Source organism: Lycium barbarum, chromosome 5 (genome assembly GCF_019175385.1).
Source record: "Lycium barbarum isolate Lr01 chromosome 5, ASM1917538v2, whole genome shotgun sequence".
Lineage (NCBI taxonomy): Eukaryota > Viridiplantae > Streptophyta > Magnoliopsida > Solanales > Solanaceae > Lycium > Lycium barbarum.
The window spans coordinates 124,922,576-124,942,147 of record NC_083341.1 but is presented as its reverse complement, the minus strand read 5'-3'; the positions used below and the strand labels follow the sequence as shown (position 1 = coordinate 124,942,147).

The window sequence follows — 19,572 nt, the reverse complement described above, 5'->3', positions numbered from 1 at the left end:
ACTTCTGACAAGAAGTGGTTTCTATCCTTTGGATACAACAAAAATTCGTTTGACACTTCAAGGATTTTAACATCGTCCCTCCTAAATCTTTGTGCAAATCCTTTATTGTACTGAAGTAGGGTGCCTTTTAGTGTTTTAAAAATTTGCAAACACATAAGACAATTTTCTTTATTTGCCATCCCTTGTTCAGAACATTTGTCCATGAGCTGGACATCCCTCTCTTCTCTCCTCTCAATTCATCTTTGTGAGGAGCTTTTGATGTTCAACGCTCTTTCCTTGAGTAGTGAGCAACCTTATCAAGTTGAAGTGATAGCTTAGGAACCTTAGGTCATATAAACTTACGGGATCAGGTCCTTTTATATTCTTTGGACATCTGGCTGTACCTTTTTCTTTTACTATCCTCTGCTTGAATTATTATCTCAACCTTACGCCCTGTCCTTCTCTGCTTTGTGATCTTCGTTTCTTTTCAGAGGACTTTATTAAAGAGTCCAAGGAGGAGTTCTTCATACCCTTAGAGTTGAGCTCTTTTCAAGTCTTTCTCACGATCATTCAGACAGGAGGATTTGCACTCACATCTCTTTAGAAAATTCAACTTGGGCCCCTTTTTATACTAATCAGCTCACAGTGAATACTCAGGAACAGGATCTCAACTACACACTCATTTAACATAATCTTAATGAAAATACCATTTATCATCAGCACTGTCTTGAAAAATCTTCATGAGTCTTGTCTTTCTTTTCCCAAAAGAGACAGTGGTGAGTTCTAGAGACAGAGCACACACCGATTACCCTTGTCTTATCTTTAGCACACCACTTGTTGTGATTTACTGTTGATCTCATATGAACCTGGTCCTCCAGAATTTGTGCCCTTTTCATTTATCATTGATAGGGACCAAGCATATATCTGTTTATAATATAAGATTAACCATATTGAGCTCCCCATAGCTGACCTATCTTAGTATACTTGCAATTCAACCCTTCAACATGGTATGCACATTCAAATTCATGAGAGAGTGTCTTGCCGACTTTTGTTCACATAAAGAGTGCATAATCTCTTCATGCTACCATTCGACACACTCCCACCTTTCAAAGCCTTGAGTGAGAGAAGATTAACCATTTCTTCAATTTCTGCGCTCAGAGCAATCATATTCACCAATTGTTGACTGCTCCTTTCTCACTCCGGACTATTTCTCCAATTACTTACAGAACTTAGGAACCCAAATCAGCTTGGGTCCCAAGTAATGATAGAATGGGTGAACTAGATGTCTTCTTGTCCATGCAGGTAACAAGCTCTTCTTTATTTTAGGAACAGGTCCTTCACGTCTTGGTTTGCTTTCAACATTCTCTTTGTTTCTCTGTGATGAATGACCTTTGTCTTTGTTCAAATCCTCAGAATTACCAGAATTATTATCTTAACCTTACGCCCTGTCCTTCTCTGCTTTGTGATCTTCGTTTCTTTTCAGAGGACTTTATTAAAGAGTCCAAGGAGGAGTTCTTTATACCCTTAGAGTTGAGCTCTTTTCAAGTACAGATATATATTTCTCTTCCTTGTCATTGTCATCTTCTAATCTTGCTATCAGGGCAAAGTTAGAGTTATATCCTGAATCTTTATTATCAGTGTTCATCATGGATGTCTCCCTTGCATCCTTACCATTTTCAGATTCATTATAGGAATCTTCCCAATCAGCTAAAACTTCCTCAACCAAGGTGTCGGCTTCCGTTTTTTAGTTGAGCTTGTCCCGGGGGACCAGGTACTGCTCTTTTTCTTCTTCGACATTTCTGATGCTGCTTCCTAACTTTGACAAGCCTTTAGTGATGTGCAACATTTCAAAATCACCTCCACTTGAGTCACTTTTCTCTTCTGATTTGACACCCTTCTTCTTCTTCTTCTTCTTCTTCTTCTTCTTCTTCTTCTTGTTCTTGATTTCTTGATTTCTTTATTTCTTTTTCTTAACTCATAGATCTAGAGGTCATTGATCAGTTCATGGAGTGTCAGTTCTACCAGATCCATGGATTCAAGAAGTTGGCAGAGCCCTCAACACTTTGCGAACTAAGAGATGCTCCTCAATGACTCTATTAAGGGAAATAAGTTCTTCAATGATGGAGGAGAATCTAGTGTACATATCATGAACAGACTCACTTTCCTTCATTTTGAAGAAGTTATACTTTATGGTAAGCATCTCAATTCTGAGATGCCTTGTTCTACTAGATTCTTCATAGACATTTTTTAGAACATCCCAGATTTCCTTTGCCGTTTTGCAGAAGGCGATGAAATTATACTCTTCTGACCAAGACTGCGAATAAGGATTTTCTTGGCTTTGAGATCCTTTTGTATGGCTCTTTCATCAGCATCGCTGAGTTTCTTCTTTTCTTTTGGATTTGTTTTTTCTTCAGCCTCACAATCCTTGACAGAAACATGAGGACCATCATAAATAATGCGCCACAACTCAGGGTCCTCTGTCAAGATAGAATCCCGCATCCTTGCCTTCCACCATTCATAACATTTTCCGTTGAACCTTAGTGGTCTTGTGATAAATTCTCCTTTCTCCATGTTTGGTGAACTAGCCATGACAAGGATCCTTTCTAGGTATTACCTTTTAGAAAGAACCTGCTTTGATACCAATTGATAAAACCTATGAGTTCACCCTTTTAGTGTTCACCACCTGAAAGTTCACTAGAACAGTCTAAGGAACCTGGTCCCTAAGCTGTTTCCACATATAATGGCGGAAAGTAAATAAGGCAAGATATTTACGTGGAAAACTCTTTGCTCAAGGGATTAAAAACTACAACAACTGAGCAATATTCAGATTACAACCTATTGCAACCTAGGAGTTAAACTCTTAATTCCTCTCCCTTACAATGTCTCTATTGTAAGCAACTCTCGACTACCACTAGCCAAGCAAACTAATACACCTTGCCTATACTTAGACAAACGTACCACTCAAAGGTTAAGTGGGGGAACAACCCACAGACACCTTCCGAGAATTCAAACTAATACACCTAGACTAACTCTAGCCTAATGTACCACTCAAAACTTGTAAAGATAAACTTCTTACAAGCAATCCCCTTAGAATTCAAGCACCTACAAACAACTTCTTAAAAGAGAAGAGTAGGTTTACAATTTATAGAACACAGGAACAAAGACTCAACAACTTAAGGACTTAAAGCATCTTCAGTTCAGCGATCTGGTCCTTTGGCTTGTTGAGGCTTTGTTCTTAAGAGCACCTTAGAGGGGTGGCGGTTGCACTTGAGAAAAATATAATTTTCAGATTTGCAAGTGTTAGGTCAAACTAATCGCAACATGTTGTATATATATGAGACCAATATAGAGAGCATGTGAGAAACATGTGACCATGGATGGTGGCTTTCCAAGGGCTAGTAGCTCCCAACACATACAGCTGTGTTGCTGCAGTTCTGCTAGAACCGTGCAGCAGTTTTACCAGTTGTCATGTTTCGTATAGTGCTCAGGGGACCTGATCAAGAACCTGATCCTTTGTGTGTTTGTCAAATCATCAAAACTACGACATATCATAACTCATCAATTATTTTCCGACATGTTTTTCTTTCTTCTATTTGTATTTTCAGAGAAATAGTGGGGTTCTTATGGAGTTTAAAATAAACAAAAGCAGAAGTAATGCCAATTGAAATACTCTGCATCGCGTAAAGAACAAAGAAAGGTTGAATTTTTACATTATGCAAAGAGCCCCTACAAAATCACACTTTATTCCAATACATTTATAATTGCTCTCATAGAGTCAGTGCTAATATATGTATTTGTTCTAATTAAGATATCATTAACACGGAATTGTGCCAGAACTACTTGCAAAGGAAGGAATCAAGCGGGCAAATTCTTTTATTTTTGTATTCCTATCAGTTCTACGTACCCTTATTTGTTTTTTTGACCTTATTTGCTTTACCTATTTTAAAGGCCGATAAAAGTGGAACAACTTATGTTATAATTATTTCAGCTGGGACTTATAATATTTTGGCCCGCCTGGGAAACAATTATGCTAAGTAGCATTTACATTCCATTATGTAATAGCTCTAGCTAGTTAATGGTCAAAAGGTTAAAAATAAATGTCGTCTTTCCCAAGAAATAAGTACAAGGTTACAAGCTTCATGTTACTTTGTCCCTATTCAGTGGAAGATTACGAAAATTTTAAGCTGTGATTGCTCGACTGCCTTTAATTTAGAATTATTTTCTAAGATTCGGTGTTCGGTCAATACTTTTGTATATTATTATTAGTTTTCAATACAAAAATATCGTATTCGGGTAATATTAGTATTTAGGCCCCGTTTGTCCATAGATACCAAATAAAATTTCACTTTTTTTGGAATTTTGGAGTTGGAGTTGGAGTTGGAGTTGTATTTAGTCATAGTTTTTGAAATTATAATTTTTGGTGAAATGTAATTGTAAAGAGGTGAAAAAAGTGAATTTTAAAAAAAAAAAAAAGTTTTTGGTATTACGAAATACAACTTCAGGTTATATTCGGAATTCTTATGGCCAAACGCTGTAAAGTGGAAAAAAATCCGGAATAAAGTGAATAATTCTTATGGCCAAACGCCTACTTAAAAAGAAGATTAGAATTTTTCTGAACCTGCTGCTTGTTTGTATCTACTTTTACGTTAGGCATTTTGTGCTTAGATCATTTGATCTCCTATATTCAAAAGCAAGTTAAAATGAGTAGCTGAATGAAGAAGCTTAAATTAAATTGGATTAATATAGGATGCGAATACATCAGATGTCACATATCATTGAATGTGGAGAAGCATTGAGAGCGTTAATTTTTTTGTTCGCAAAAAAATCAACTTACGTCTTGATTTGGAGGAAAGTGCATTGTCTACCCGTTGGGAAGCTGGGGTTCAAATCTGTCTCTTTGAAAGGGTGAACACCGTGAAGTCCACCTTATTATCCTAGAGGGAATTTTTAAGTGACTTGTGATGAATTAACAGATGGCGAGATAATGTGTGATGAACCTGTAGCAAGAAGTGGTAAATAAGAGGTTTGCACACCTACCTATTCTATTAAACTGACATTATAGTTCTATGAGAATTATTTATTTATTTACAAAATAATTTGTCACTTTATTTTAAAATTTGTGTTTTGTTATAAAACTTTCAAATCAAACTTGGAGTCGGATTTTCAAGTTTGTAAAAATGCTCCAAACCTCTACCCTATCTTCATAAATTTCAAATAAAATATTCTCCTCTCCTTTGCAAAAGGTATAACCAAACACAATTTCATTTTCAACTCCAACATCATAAATTTTAAATAAACCAGACTACTTGATCAAAGTTAGTTCCCCAAAAGCAGAACCAATATTGTCATATCCCAATTCTCGGAGGGTTTAGAAGCAACTAGTATCACACTAACTTCTTTAGTACTTGGGCTCTAAATGACAGACCAAGTTGGGCTTAGTGATTCTTTCAGTTTATGGCCTATGAGTTTCTTCTAGCTGATTTACACGATTATTTTTTTTATTTTTTTTTTAAATTACCATTTAGATGTTATCCTTATTTTTATAATTGTGTAAACATATCTCTTAGAAAAATTATTCTTCCAAAAACTATTAGATTCAGATATAATATTTGCTCATACTAATTCAATCTTACAAATAGACATTAGACTGTCGTCTAGCATTTATAATAACTTACAAATTTTAAATCGTAGTTTGCTCAATTCTTTAAACCGTGATCTAAAAGGTCCATAAACTGTAAGTGAAATAAAAAAGAAAGTTATTACTAAACAATTATTCGGCAAAAAAATTCACGTTTCTTCTGCTTCACAAATTTTATTGAAAACTTCCCTTACATTTTTTTCCTTAGAACTATTTTCAATTTCATATTACTTGTTCCGACAAATGATTATATGTACTATCAATCTTTAGCACTCAAAAACTTCATCAAAACCTCCGATTTGAACATTATTATTAATAGAACATTAAAAATTATTTTCATGAAAACATATATTTTAGACAAGCATTTTTCTTTATAATTACTTCGGTTATATCAAACAAGGTTAGTGAGTATTCATCATCAAACAAGTCCAATTAGACAAAAAACAAGAAAACCAAGAAGCAAAATTAGAAATTATCAAACAAGTCAAATTAGCAAAAGACAAAGGTTATAATAAATTGAAAGTGGAAACAAAATCCCTATTGATTGTAAAGCTTATCACCAAAGAGGACATATTGTTTCGACCCCTCAGAGTTATTATCAAAGATTATAAATATATGTTCGAAGCTAATCATAGTTTACACTTGTTGCACTTCAAATTGAATCACCACCTCTTCCTTCCAAAACACTGAAAATTGGATCGACACTTGGAATAGACTTAGGAAAGAGAATTTTGATCATTTCATCCACTGGACTAGCCTCGTGCCATTCTGTTTCTGGGGAATTTGGTTGAATAGGAATAGTAATCTTTTCAACCACAAGCATGAGTACCCCTCTTTTTCTCATATATATATATATATATATATATATATATATATATATATATATATTGCCAGGCCATAGAATATATCCAGGTATGCCACTACACTACAACACCTATGGCTAGGACCACAATCTCCATTAAGTGGGAACCCCCGGAGCTCACCCCCTATAAGCTCAACAGTGATAGAGCCTGTCAAGGCAATCCTGGGGTAAGAGGAATAAGAGGAGTAATCCGGGATAGAAGTGGGAACTGGGTCTTGGGCTACATGAAGAGACTCCCACGTACCACTAATAATCTGAATCCGCGACTTAAGTAGTACAAAAAATAAAAAGTTGAACCAAACTAGTATAAAAAAAAAAAAAAAAACATAAGTAGTATTCACGCATGAAATTCGTGCGTGAAAGGACCAAACTGCAAAAACACAGTTTTGACCTTTCACGCACGAATTTTGTGCGTGAATGGGGTTTTCACAAAAAAATAAAGAACATTAGTATTTTGTGCGTTAATGGTGTGGCTTTTTTTTTTTTTTTTTTGCGTTACCTTTCCAATCACGTTTTTTTCCATACTTTGGGCAAAGATTAGTCATGTTTTAAAATCCCAAAATATCAATATTTTATATAAAACTTAATATCTTTTTTTGCGTACAATAATGTCGGCTCATTACATCAAGTCCACCTAAACGTTTGGATCGTCGTTTTAGGGGTTCTAAAGTGCCCCGAAGCAAATTTTGAAACTTGTAATATTTATAGGGTTTTGATTTAAGTGTTTTATTATATTTGAATGTACAAATTTAAATATTTGATTTAATAATAATTCATCCAATACGAGAGGTCTATACTAATTAAAAAATAATTCATTCCATTTAATTACAATACTAATTCAAAGCAATACAATCTTCAAGTTCTAGAGGCTCTATTACTTCGAGACGTGCTTGTACTACCACGGCCTTGTTGCCCACACGAACGCTTATCATGGCCATATTGCTTACATATAAAGATGTGCTTGTACTACCACGGCCTTGTGGTAAGTGGCAAACGTACCACATGTCGTGTTCTCATGCTGTCAAGTGCTTCGAGAGAATGGGAAAAACGGTAACAAATTATGTGGCGGGGGAATACAAGGTCCACAGTTACCTTAGAGCATATTCCGGCCAATTCCACCCACTTGGTAATGAAGCTTATTGGCCAAACGAGCCGTTTTCGATGGTTGCTAACAAGGATTACATTAGAAAATTGAGCATTAACTCACGGAGTCGTAGACCCAATCAAATGGATGTTAGTGAAAGAACTTACTTTCGCAAGTGCTCTATATGTAAGCAATATGGCCATGACAAGCGTTCGTGTGGGCAACAAGGTCGTGGTAGTACAAGCACGTCTCGAAGTAATAGAGCCTCTAGAACTTGAAGATTGTATTGCTTTGAATTAGTATTGTAATTAAATGGAATGAATTATTTTTTAATTAGTATAGACCTCTCGTATTGGATGAATTATTATTAAATCAAATATTTAAATTTGTACATTCAAATATAATAAAACACTTAAATCAAAACCCTATAAATATTACAAGTTTCAAAACTTGCTTCGGGGCACTTTAGAACCCCTAAAACGACGATCCAAACGTTTAGGTGGACTTGATGTAATGAGCCGACATTATTGTACGCAAAAAAAGATATTAAGTTTTATATAAAATATTAATATTTTGGGATTTTAAAACATGACTAATCTTTGCCCAAAGTATGAAAAAAAACGTGATTGGAAAGGTAACGCAAAAAAAAAAAAAAAAAAAAAAAAAAAAAAAAAAAAAAAAAAAAACCACACCATTAATGCACAAAATACTAATGTTCTTTATTTTTTTGTGAAAACCCCATTCACGCACAAAATTCGTGCGTGAAAGGCCAAAACTGTGTTTTTGCAATTTGGTCCTTTCACGCACGAATTTCGTGCGTGAATACTACTTATGTTCTTTTTTTTTTGTACTAGTTTGGTTCAACTTTTTATTTTTTGTACTACTTAAGTCGCGGATTCCTAATAATCTTGTGGAATTAACAGCTATCATGCAGGGACTCAAACTTGCTATGGAACACAATCTAATGCCTCTAGAGATCAACACTGATTCAACTGAGGTAATTAAAATGATCAATGAGGGACATTTGCCTTACAATTCTATTATTTCTTATTGCAGATGCTTGATGAGAGAGCTAGGACATCCGGTGCTAAGGCATAGTTATCGAGAGCAAAACAAGGTTGCAGACCTTTCGGCTGAGGAGGGTGGGAAGCAGCATCTTTTTGAAGGAATGGAAATCCTGGCAGTTCCACCAATGCTTGTTAGGAAAGTTTTTTGGGCGGACAGGGTTGGAACTGTTTATGATCGGAATGTAAATTTTTTGTGCTGTAACACCCATAAGGGTGCAAATTCTGGACAACCTAATGGCTCTAATGCCATAAACTCCAATGTAGTTTCTGTAGATATTGGCTAATATATATCAATAATGTCTATTTAATCCAAAAAAAAAAATAGTTTACACATGTTGGAGGGACCAAATTTTCTTGTATAAATGAAAGTCTAGATATGTCGAAGAAAGATGCACTTATTAGATATGAAGTTCTTCGCATGGTAGATTTGTGCCATGTAGATTATGAAAGAATTTAAAACGATTGTTTAGTACTCTTTTCCAATATAGAAAAAAAAAAGAAAAAAAAAAGCACGAACACTACGTGTTAGACGGAGCATTAAATTGCTCTGAGCTTCTACGATGAAACCTACACCAAGTCTCCTGTCTATCTCGATCTGCTTATCTTCAAAGTTTCAATTAGATGCTACCTAGTTGGCGTATAACGACTAACGAGTGATGTATTAAAGTATAATTTTCCCGTTGAATGAGGTTACAGGCTTATATAAATATATATTTTTTTTAAATTATATTTACTTAAATTATGGTGAAACTTATTTTATATCGAGTTGGAATTTGACATAGAGTATATATTTAACAAAAAAGTTTGAATTTTAAATTTTATGTTATATTTTCGGTTTCAATTTATTTGTTTTAGTAGCATTGACTTGTTATTTCATGTTGCATGCCCTTCATTATTCAATTAGAATTGATATGTTTTGGTATATGCGTCCATGATAGTATTACAAAATGTATGCTTTTAGTTTTCATAATTAATTAAATTAAATATTATTAATATGAAAAAATATATATCAATTATTTTTTACAATATTAGTTACAAGTATATAATTGTTAATTTATATATTTTTAAGAAACGGTATGTATTTTAAATATTTAATTTAGTATCATTTATAAAGGCACATATTTGTCAAATATTAACTTTTAATTTTTGAAGATTAATTTTTATTTTTAAAATTCAATCAAATTGTGTAATTACATTTGTGCAATTAAACAATACGCTTGTAATTACACTATAGTTGCATTATGATAAACAAACAAGTCATCATAATTATCATACTGCGTAATGAGTAGGTTGTGTAATTACTACCCTAGAAATTACATCAATTTCAATTATCATGTGGCTTTCCAATAGACCCTAAATTCTTTCATACTGGGGAGCAGCAACGTTGACATTAAACACAGTGCAGAAAGCTAATACTCCCTTCCGTTTATTTTTACTTGTTCAATATTTTAAAAATAAATTTTCACTTTTAATTGTTACTTTTAGCACATCAAAAAAAGATAATATTTTTTTTCCGTTTTACTCATAGTATCAATTACTTATTTTAAATCATTTTTCAAGTCAATTAAAAATATATACTAATTAATTATGATAAATTTTGTACTTCATTTATATTTTTTAAGGGGTGCAAAGTCTAGGACAAGTAAAAATTAACGGAGGAAGTATTTCAAATATTTGGACTTATGAGTTACCTGATCAAGTTCTATTCAGAGTCTCAGACTAAAAGGTTTGGCCTTTTCTGCTCTCTCTTTCTTTTCACTCTACTTGGAGTAGGCAAAACTTTGAAGAAGGAAAAAAATGGGCAACAGCCAGAACAAGAAGAGTACTTACTCAACCACTCACATAATTCAAGAAAGGTCTAAAAACCATGCCTTTTATCATTTGTATGTGTCTATCTTTTTTTTTCTTCTCATTTCCTTGCTCTTTTTGTTTCATCTTTAATTGTTTCTTTGTGTTGCATGTTGTTCTTTTTGAACTTTTTTTGTAGTGAATGAAACATGTGAGAGATTGGCAGGTTTTGGGTTGCTCCCAAACATGATAATCTACATCACAACATTTTATCACATGGAAGCTGCTCCTGCTTCAGTGTTACTTGGATTATGGTCATCACTTTCAAATGGATTGGCTATTTTAGGGGCCTTTGTTTCTGATTCTTACTTGGGAAGGTTTAGGGCTGTTGCTATTGGAACCATCTCCAGTCTAATTGTAAGTCACACCTAATTTTGTCTGTTCTTGTTTTCAATTTGTTCTGTTTAGCTTAGCACAAGCTTTGCTATTTCATTATTGAATTAACATGCTCTTTTCTCAATTCCTAATATTTTAGAAGTTTAGTAGCTGGGTAACTCAATTTGGACAACATTGTGTGCTTCATTTGGTGCTTATTTTTATTTTTTTCCTGAACAACGGTGGAGTCTAGGGCAACTTGCATGCTCCTCGACTGGTACACTAGATTCATGCTATCTTTCACCAGCATAGTTACACGGTAACACTTCCACAATGTTTAGATAAATGAGAAGAAATCTTATAGCTTTGTAATGCAGCATGTTTGGAAAATTCTATAATTTATTGCATGAGAATGTCTAGTTAAAACAAGAAAGTTCCAATGTAGGTGTAAACATAATTTAAAGAAAAATAATGCTGTTTGTTCCAAGAAACTGGTTTTTTGCCTTTAAGATCTAGTTTAGATGTTGCTGTTGAGAGTCAATAGCGTGCGGATTGTTGAAGTGGAGAGCATCAGGAGTTCACTTATAATTACAAAAATAGGGCAATAGTAGCAACTGTATAGGGCGAAATCCGTATACACCAAGTGGACGTATAAAAAAATGACATGTGGCGATGGTGACAGGGCAGATTTGAGTCAGCAAGCGAGGGGCTCAGGGAAACATACAACGTTCCGGAGAAGTAATTTGGTAATCGCTACCGGAGACAGAAACTACAAAGGGTCTGGCGGAGTGTGCCAACTCACCGGTCAAACATTATTCAATGCACAACCATTACAAAAGACCCCCAAGATTCTTCCAGCCTTTATCTCCTCTTAATTACCTCTTATTGCAGCATTAACATTGGTAATAAAGGGGCACATGATTCATGGAACTTGTACCCCATAGCTCAAGTATAAATAGAGCTTTTCTTTCCATTGTAAGGGATACTAAAAATATATACAAGAAACACCTTGCTCTTATTTTGCTCTTAGTTCCTAATTGCTCTTATTCAATTAAGCAAAGTTTTGATTGTTCGCTTGCTCGGAGACTCTAGCTCAAAGCTTCTCTAAGGCCCAGGCTACACATCTAGCTTATGTTTTACTTTCAATTATCTTGTTAATTATTACTTGCTATTTCATAATTTTGGTTACATTGATCCACATGTCATTGACCACGTCTACCTATTTTCCGTGTAAACAGCAACGAGCTGATATTTTGTGCAGAAATAGTGAATATGTCCTTGCTTACCAATTCATTTGGTTCTGTGTGCAGCACAATTTGCCTACCAATTTTTCGCTTAGGATGGATATAGTTTCTTTCTGAACTTCGTCAATTATTTCTTACTGTTATGTGGACATGGTCAAGTTATAAATATCAGAAACACTCACATACTTCAAGCTCTCTTCTTTTGTATCACCAATCGGGTTACTGATAGCCCATAAATGGAAGATTTCTCTACTAGCTGAATTAAGATTTGGTGATCATAAAAGTTTCGGTGCAAAAGATCTGGTTGAGGCAGATTAGCCTATAGGATACAAAAAATGAAACTAGCACAAACTGCCACTTTTATGCCATGTTCTTATACTTGCTCCATCACTTTGATTGCAAATATTATAACTATTGTAGGTAAGATTTCTTAAGAATGTTATAGTGCTCAATTACTCATCAGTGCTATTTTCTTGCAGAATACAAGAGTATGTGACTTATTACTGTTTTCATCTTTTGACCTAGTTTAGTTTAGAGGTTTATTCCTTTTTTCTCAACAGGGAACATCTCTTCTTTGGTTCACCACAATAATTCCACGACTCAGGCCTTTACCGTGCGGTCAGTATCAACACGGCTGTAATGGAACAACAGCAGCTCAACTTGCTGTACTTGTGTGTTCTTTTGGGCTTATTTCCCTTGGTGCTGGTTTTGTTAGACCTTGTTCCATAGCATTGGGTGCCGACCAATTGGAGAACAAAGAAAATCCAGATAATGAGAGGGTTATGGATAGCTATTTCAACTGGTTCTATGCCAGTGTAGGAGTTTCAATTGTTCTTGGAAGTACTGTAATTGTTTATATCCAAGACCATTTTGGTTGGCAAGTTGGGTTTGGTGTCCCTGGTTTGCTCATGGTTTTATCTGTTTCCGTTTTCTTGATCAGATCTCCTCTTTATATCAAAGCAAAAGCTAGAGGCAGTTTGTTCACTGGATTGTTTCGAGTAGCAGTTGCAGCCTTCAGAAAAAGGCATATCAATGTCCAGTTGAATTATAACGACGAATGCTACTATACAGCACCTGAATCAAAGCTCCTGGAACTATCAGCTGACTTCAGGTATAGACATACAATATTTGTTTTACCGACTTGTTATGTTACATGAACTCGTGCGATGCATTTAATTAAGAAAATTATTAGTGTGTTGCGGCTTTTCATTTACCCATATCATACTCGTTTGACATATATTAAAGGAAATGATGAGTTCATAAAATAGCTAGTTGAAGGGTGTGTTTGGTACAATTTCCCATGTTTGGTTGGTCAAAGTTTTTGGAAAACATTTTTTCTAGGAAAACAAGTTCCTTAAAAATAAGGAAAATGACTTTCCTAATGGAAGTAGAGAAAACAAGTTCCATAGTGACATTGCACTTTGATCGTCTCCTCCCCACCCTCCTGCATGCTCATAGTGTTTGCCTAGATTATATACAAAAATTTCTGCGGGAAACATTTTCCTTCATACCTTATACACCTCAATTAATCTGTATTATTGTAGTGCGTAATAGATAATCTAACCTGCCTTTCACTGGAAATGTGTTTTCAGTTTCATAATGCTACTAATGGGAATACACTCCCACCATTCATTGTATTTTATAGGTGTTTGAATAGAGCTTGCATAATTCAAGATCCTCACATTGAGTTGAAGCCTGATGGAAAAGCTTCAGATCCATGTTGTCTCTGCTGTGTGGAACAAGTGGAAGCGATGAAGTCTTTTCTTAGAGTTCTTCCTATGTGGTCAACCTGTCTTATGCTTCTTGTGTCGTTAGGTCAGAACTTTTTGATATTTCAACTGATGACCATGGATAGACATGTGTTCCCGCAGTTTGAAATCCCAGCAGGATCATTCGGCATGATTACTATTATATTTGCTTTGACAATCTGGATTGCTTTTTATAATCATGCTTTAGTGCCTTTACTGTCAAGGTATACAGGACAGCCAACAGGGCTAAGTCCAGTTTCTAGAATGGGGATTGGCTTAATTCTCGGCTGCTTGGCTATGGCACTTTCAGCAATAACAGAAACCATACGACGCAACAAGGCAATCGATGCAGGGTTCAAGGATGACCCGAGAGCCGTGTTAAACATGTCAGCTATGTGGCTCGTGCCACAGTTTTCACTATATGGGGTAGCTGAGGCTTTGAATGTGGTTGGACAGATTGAGTTCATATACACATTATTTCCAAAAAGCATGTCCAGCTTTGCAGCAGCTATTTACACGGTTGGTCTTGCTATTGCCGGCTTGATTAGCAGTCTCTTGGTGAGCATAGTGGATGGTATTACCTCAGCCGGAGGCAACACGAGCTGGCTCTCGAGCAACATAAATAGAGGTCACCTAGATTACTTCTATTGGCTAATGACTTTTTTAAGTGTAATTAACTTCCTCTATTTTCTGGTCGTTTGTCGGTGTAATGAACATCGCCATGATGGTAGGGCTAGTTTACTTCCCCATGCAGAAGAGGAACAGTTCGAAAATAGGCTTTTACATGGTGCCTAATTGTAAATATGTCAGCAATCAAGTGTGTGCATTATGTTTAGGTCTGAATCATTTGAATGCCTTGTGCCTTCCCCTGACCTAAAATAAGATTGAGGCCCTCTTTCTTTCTCCTGCCTGGATTATTCTTTGCTTTTCCTTTATAGGTGCCAGGATATCACACATAAGGGGCAATAAGACCTTGCTAAATTGGCAAGGAAGGTCTTTGATAAATTTAAGGGAACCTCTCTCATGGACCTGAAATAAACTAAGCTATCTATTGTGAAGGAAAGATAATTTAGTTGATAAAGAGTTATATTTGGAGAGGTCACATATCCCAGAACTTTCATGGGAAAGGAATGGACTAACTTGCCCTACTTCCAAAGATAGATCGAAAAGGTCAAAATTTCTCAATTGGTGAGCGCCTCTTAACAGGTGATAACATACTAATAAAAGTAGTGTCAGTGTCAGTTGTGTAAGACATATAAAAAATTTCATAGAAGTAACAGAAGGTCTTCCCATAGTATATTCATCGGGAAATATCTGTTTATGCATAAATAATAGTACTTGAGTTCCTTTTTCCATGGCTAAAACGGTATCGGCCGAATTCATGAATCCATTAGCTTCTTGAGAGATACTCTTATCTACTGTGTGTTTTAATTTTCAAATAGTTAAATAGCGTGGTACTATGATTTTGTAATTAACTTTTATTGTGTAATTTATAAGACTTAAGTTTACCTTCATGAATCCCTTTTACATTTTGTTTTGTAATAGTGTGGTACTTAACTTTTATTTTGTAAAATTTTGTTTTCTTAAATTTGATAGGGCAAACTGTATTTTTAAGATATTAGTATCTCGGCAGGTCCACTGCATTGCACATGTCCATGTAGTCATATAGTATACGGTTTTTTAAAAATAATATCAATATTATCAAAATAAAATTTTAAATAAATAATTATACATTAAAGAATAAAGTACAAGTTTATGTGACTGATTAATGTGGATCGTCAAATTTTACAGGGTAAAAGATGGAGGTTATGTGTTAGATTTGATATAGACAATGAATTGAAGAAAAGAGAACAATGAAACCCTAACTTTGGGAGAAGAAAAACGAAGAGAGAGAAAGAGGATTTATTTCTGTAGAAAGTCTAAAATGTTTTAATTGAGTAAAGAAAAAAGAATAAATGGCCTTATATATTTACATTGTAGTGGGCCGGGTCTGAACATAAAATGAAACTAGACTATTACAATTAAAATGGGCCAGATCTATCAGCTGGGCCTTTAAGCCGGATCTTTGCTATATCCAACACCCCCCCCCCCTCAAGTTGGAGGGGGTTTGTACTCCAAGCTTGCCAAGCATAGTATGATGAAGAGGACCAGGCAAAGACTTGGTGAAGATATCTGCCAATTGCTCATTTGTAGCCACAAAGTGCAGAGAAATCAGCCCAGACTGCAAACTATCTCGCACAAAATGACAGTCAATGTTGATGTGTTTTGTGCGCTCATGAAAAACTGGGTTCTTGGCAATGTGAATGGCAACCTGGCTATCACAAAATATAGGAACATGATCAGTAATCAACAAACCAAGGTCACCAAGTAGGTGCACCAACCAAGACACCTCTGCTACAACCTTTCTCAAAGCCCTATATTCAGCCTCAGCCGATGACAAGGAAATGGTAGGCTGTTTATTACTTTTCCAGGACACAGGACATGAACTAAGTGCGATGTAATACCCAATAACAAATTTTCTGGACTGGGCACAAGCTTCCCAATCAGAATTAGAGAATGCAGCCAAAGAGAAATCAGGTGAATTAGAAAGGAGAATACCCTGATCCGGAGCATTTAACAGGTATCTCAAAACATGTAAAGAAGCCATCATGTGAGGAACCTAGGGGGACTGAAGGAATTGACTAAGATATTGGACTGAGAAAGCAATATTTGGTCTTGTACGCTAAAAGAAGTTGAGCTTACCAACTATTCTCCTATATGTGGAAGCATCAGTTAAAGGAGCTCCCATGTCAGCAAGAAGCTTCACTGAAGACTCAAGTGGTACCACAACAGGAGAAAAATGGTCATATTTGAATTCTTGCAAGAGATCAAGAGTAAACTTCTTCTGACTCATGAAGTAACCTTGAGGTACTTTACTGACCTCCAAACCCAAAAAATAGTGAAGATCACCCAGGTCCTTAATCTTGAAAGTGGCATCCAGAAAAGACTTCAGAGAGTCCAGTTCAGAGATATCATCTCCAGCTAAAAGTATGTCATCAAGATATACTGCTAATATAGTCAAAGAAGTCCTAGAAACTTTGGTAAATAGGGAGTAGTCATTTTTACTGGATGTGTAGCCTTTAGAAGTCAAGGCTTCAGACAGTTTAGAGAACCACTATCTAGAAGCCTGTTTCAGACCATATAGGGACTTCTTCAACTTGCAGACCAGGGCTGTGAAGGAAACTGAAGAAGTGGGAGAAAACTGAAGAACAGGTGTAACTTTCATGTATACCTCCTTATATAGATCACCATGAAGGAAGGCATTATTCACATCCAGCTGATAGATGGTCCAACCTCTTTTAGCAGCAATGGAAATGAGACATTTAATTGTAGTAAACTTGACAACTGGAGAAAAGGTCTCAGTATAATCTATTCCCTCTTTCTGTGTGTCACCTCTAATGACTAGCCTAGCTTTATACCTTTCAATAGACCCATCAGACTTCTGTTTAATTTTATACACCCATTTGCATGATATAGGCTTTTTATGAGATGGTAGAGGCACAATATCTCTTGCGTTATTAGCCTCAAAAGCTGCAAACTCCTTAAGCATGGCATCCTGCCAAACAGGGTGTGAAGCAGCCTATTGAAATGATTGGGGTTCTTGCATGTGCAAATCAACAGAAGAAACCTTAGAGGGTTGAGAAGAAGCGGTGGACAGGACAGATGTGCATATGTAATCATCTAGATGAGCTGGTCTGGAATGAGGTCTAGGTGATTGCCTTAGAGGGATTGCAGGTGGGGGAGGGATAACTGGAACAGGAACAGGTTCAGGTGGAGTGGGAGGACCAAGGTTAGGAGGAATTGTTTGAACAAGAGTAGGTGGAGTGTGAGGACCAGGGTTATGAGGTGGAGATTGAGGAGGAGATGTTGCAGATTGTGGAACAGCATCCTCATGAAAGAAATGGGGAGGAGGAGGGAAGATGGCAGTAGCAGAGCAAGAGTAAGGGAAATGTGACTCATGAAAAACTACATCTCTAGGGGAAAATATGGCATGAGTGGACAAGTTGAGAAGTTTTTAGCCTTTCTTGCCACAGAGATACCCTAAGAATACACTTGGAATTGCTCTAGAGTGAATTTATCCCTACTAATCTTAGGTGTTGTGGCATAACAGAAACAGTCAAAGGACCTAAGATGCTCATAGGTGGGAGGATGATCATGTAATTTTTCAAAGGGAGATAGATGGTGTAAAACAATGGAAGGGAGTCTATTAATGAGATAGGTGGCAGTCAAGACACAGTCCCCTCAATACTTGGTAGGTAATTTGGATTGGAATAGAAGGGCTCTTGAGGTTTCTAACAAGTGTTTGTGTTTTCTCTCAACTACCCCATTTTGTTGAGGGGTATGTAGAATTGTAGTTTGGTGAAGGATACCATTCTCAGGAAAAAAAAAAGCTTTAGAACTAGCACCTAGCTCAAAGGCATTATCTGATCTAAAAGATTGGACAGAACTGTGAAAATGTATTTTAACCATGGAAACAAAAGCTCTAAGAACAGATAGGGCATTGCTTTTGCATGATAAGAGATGTGTCCAAATGACTCTGGTAAAATCATCTACCAGGGTTAAAAAATACCTAAAACCATTGTAAGTTCTAGTGTGATAGGGCCCCCAGATGTCAATGTGGACCAACTGAAAAGGGACAGTTGTATGTGTGTGGCTGTCAGCAAATGGAAGTCTTTGCTGTCTTTCCATAGGGCAAATTGGACACATAAAAGATTGTTTAGCTGATATTTTAGAAGCTAAAAAAGGAATAGATTTCATTCTATGAAAAGGCATGTGCCCCAATAGTTGATGCCAAAGTAAATCAGTTTTATTAACAACATCATGTGAATTACAAGGAATACAATGGGAAGTAGATGCAGTAATAGCATTGTATGGAGAAGAAACAAATTGAGAGACAATACTAGCAGTAGGATTCAAAGTTGATGTACTTGATGGGTGAGTACTATCCAGAGTAGAGTGGGGATGGAAATAGTACAGACCATTGGCTGCTCTACCAATTTCTAGTGGCCTCTTCATAGAAGGGCCCTGTAAATAACAAGCAGTAATGGTCAGGATGGCATAACACTGAAATTGTTTAAGTAATTGATAAACAAAAATTAGATTGAAATGAAAAGAAGGGACTAAAAGAACATTGTGTAAAATCACGTCCTTTCTTAGATAGAAAGAACCTGTTGACATTACCTTTACTTTATAGCCATTAGGTAGGGTGATTAAGAAAGGAAAAGATAAAGGCTTAAGATCATGTAATAGATGCTTGTGTGGTGTCACATGATTAGTGGCTCCTGAGTCTAGGATTCAAGGATTTTTATCTATCTGGGATGAAGCACATACAGTATAACCATTTAAACTAAAAACAGACCCACAACGCACACTTGCAAATGGGGAACCAGCAAAGTTTGCAAAACCAGATGGCTCAGTAGGTGAGTTCACTCCAAGAAAGTTGTTGGGAAGATGTGTCTGGAACATAGACATAAGATGATCAACTTGTGCAGGAGTGAATCCATGCGAAGAATATTCAGGAGTAGGCCTTGGACCAGGAGAGGGTGTAGAGGATCTTGGGATAGGAGGGACCATAGAGTTGACAGAACCAGAAGCACCTTTTACTTGAGCACAAGCCACAAACTTCTTATTCTTTGTGAACTTGAAGTCAAGTGGGTAACCATGTCGCCTATGACAGTCATCAATGGTATGGCCACCTCTCTTACAATACTTGCAAGTGACCTTAGATGGATCATAGTTGAGAGGCTT

At 36.0% G+C, this 19,572-nt stretch overlaps 1 protein-coding gene across 3 annotated transcripts; it reads left to right on the top strand.

Moving 5' to 3' along the window:
* Nucleotides 1–10,349: 10,349 nt before the first annotated feature.
* On the top strand, nt 10,350–14,702 carry LOC132641399 (protein NRT1/ PTR FAMILY 1.2-like). 3 transcript variants are annotated; one of them, XM_060358381.1, is made up of 5 exons: nt 10,352–10,513; nt 10,618–10,835; nt 12,598–13,148; nt 13,683–14,413; nt 14,540–14,687. In XM_060358381.1, the coding sequence occupies exons 1-5, from the start codon at nt 10,498–10,500 to the stop codon at nt 14,578–14,580; spliced, it is 1,557 nt and encodes a 518-aa protein (XP_060214364.1). In that variant the 5' UTR covers nt 10,352–10,497; the 3' UTR covers nt 14,581–14,687. The 3 variants fall into 3 exon arrangements, with proteins under 3 accessions (XP_060214363.1, XP_060214364.1, XP_060214362.1); XM_060358380.1 differs by having other exon boundaries at nt 10,350–10,486; nt 13,683–14,702; XM_060358379.1 differs by having other exon boundaries at nt 13,683–14,702.
* Nucleotides 14,703–19,572: the final 4,870 nt, after the last annotated feature.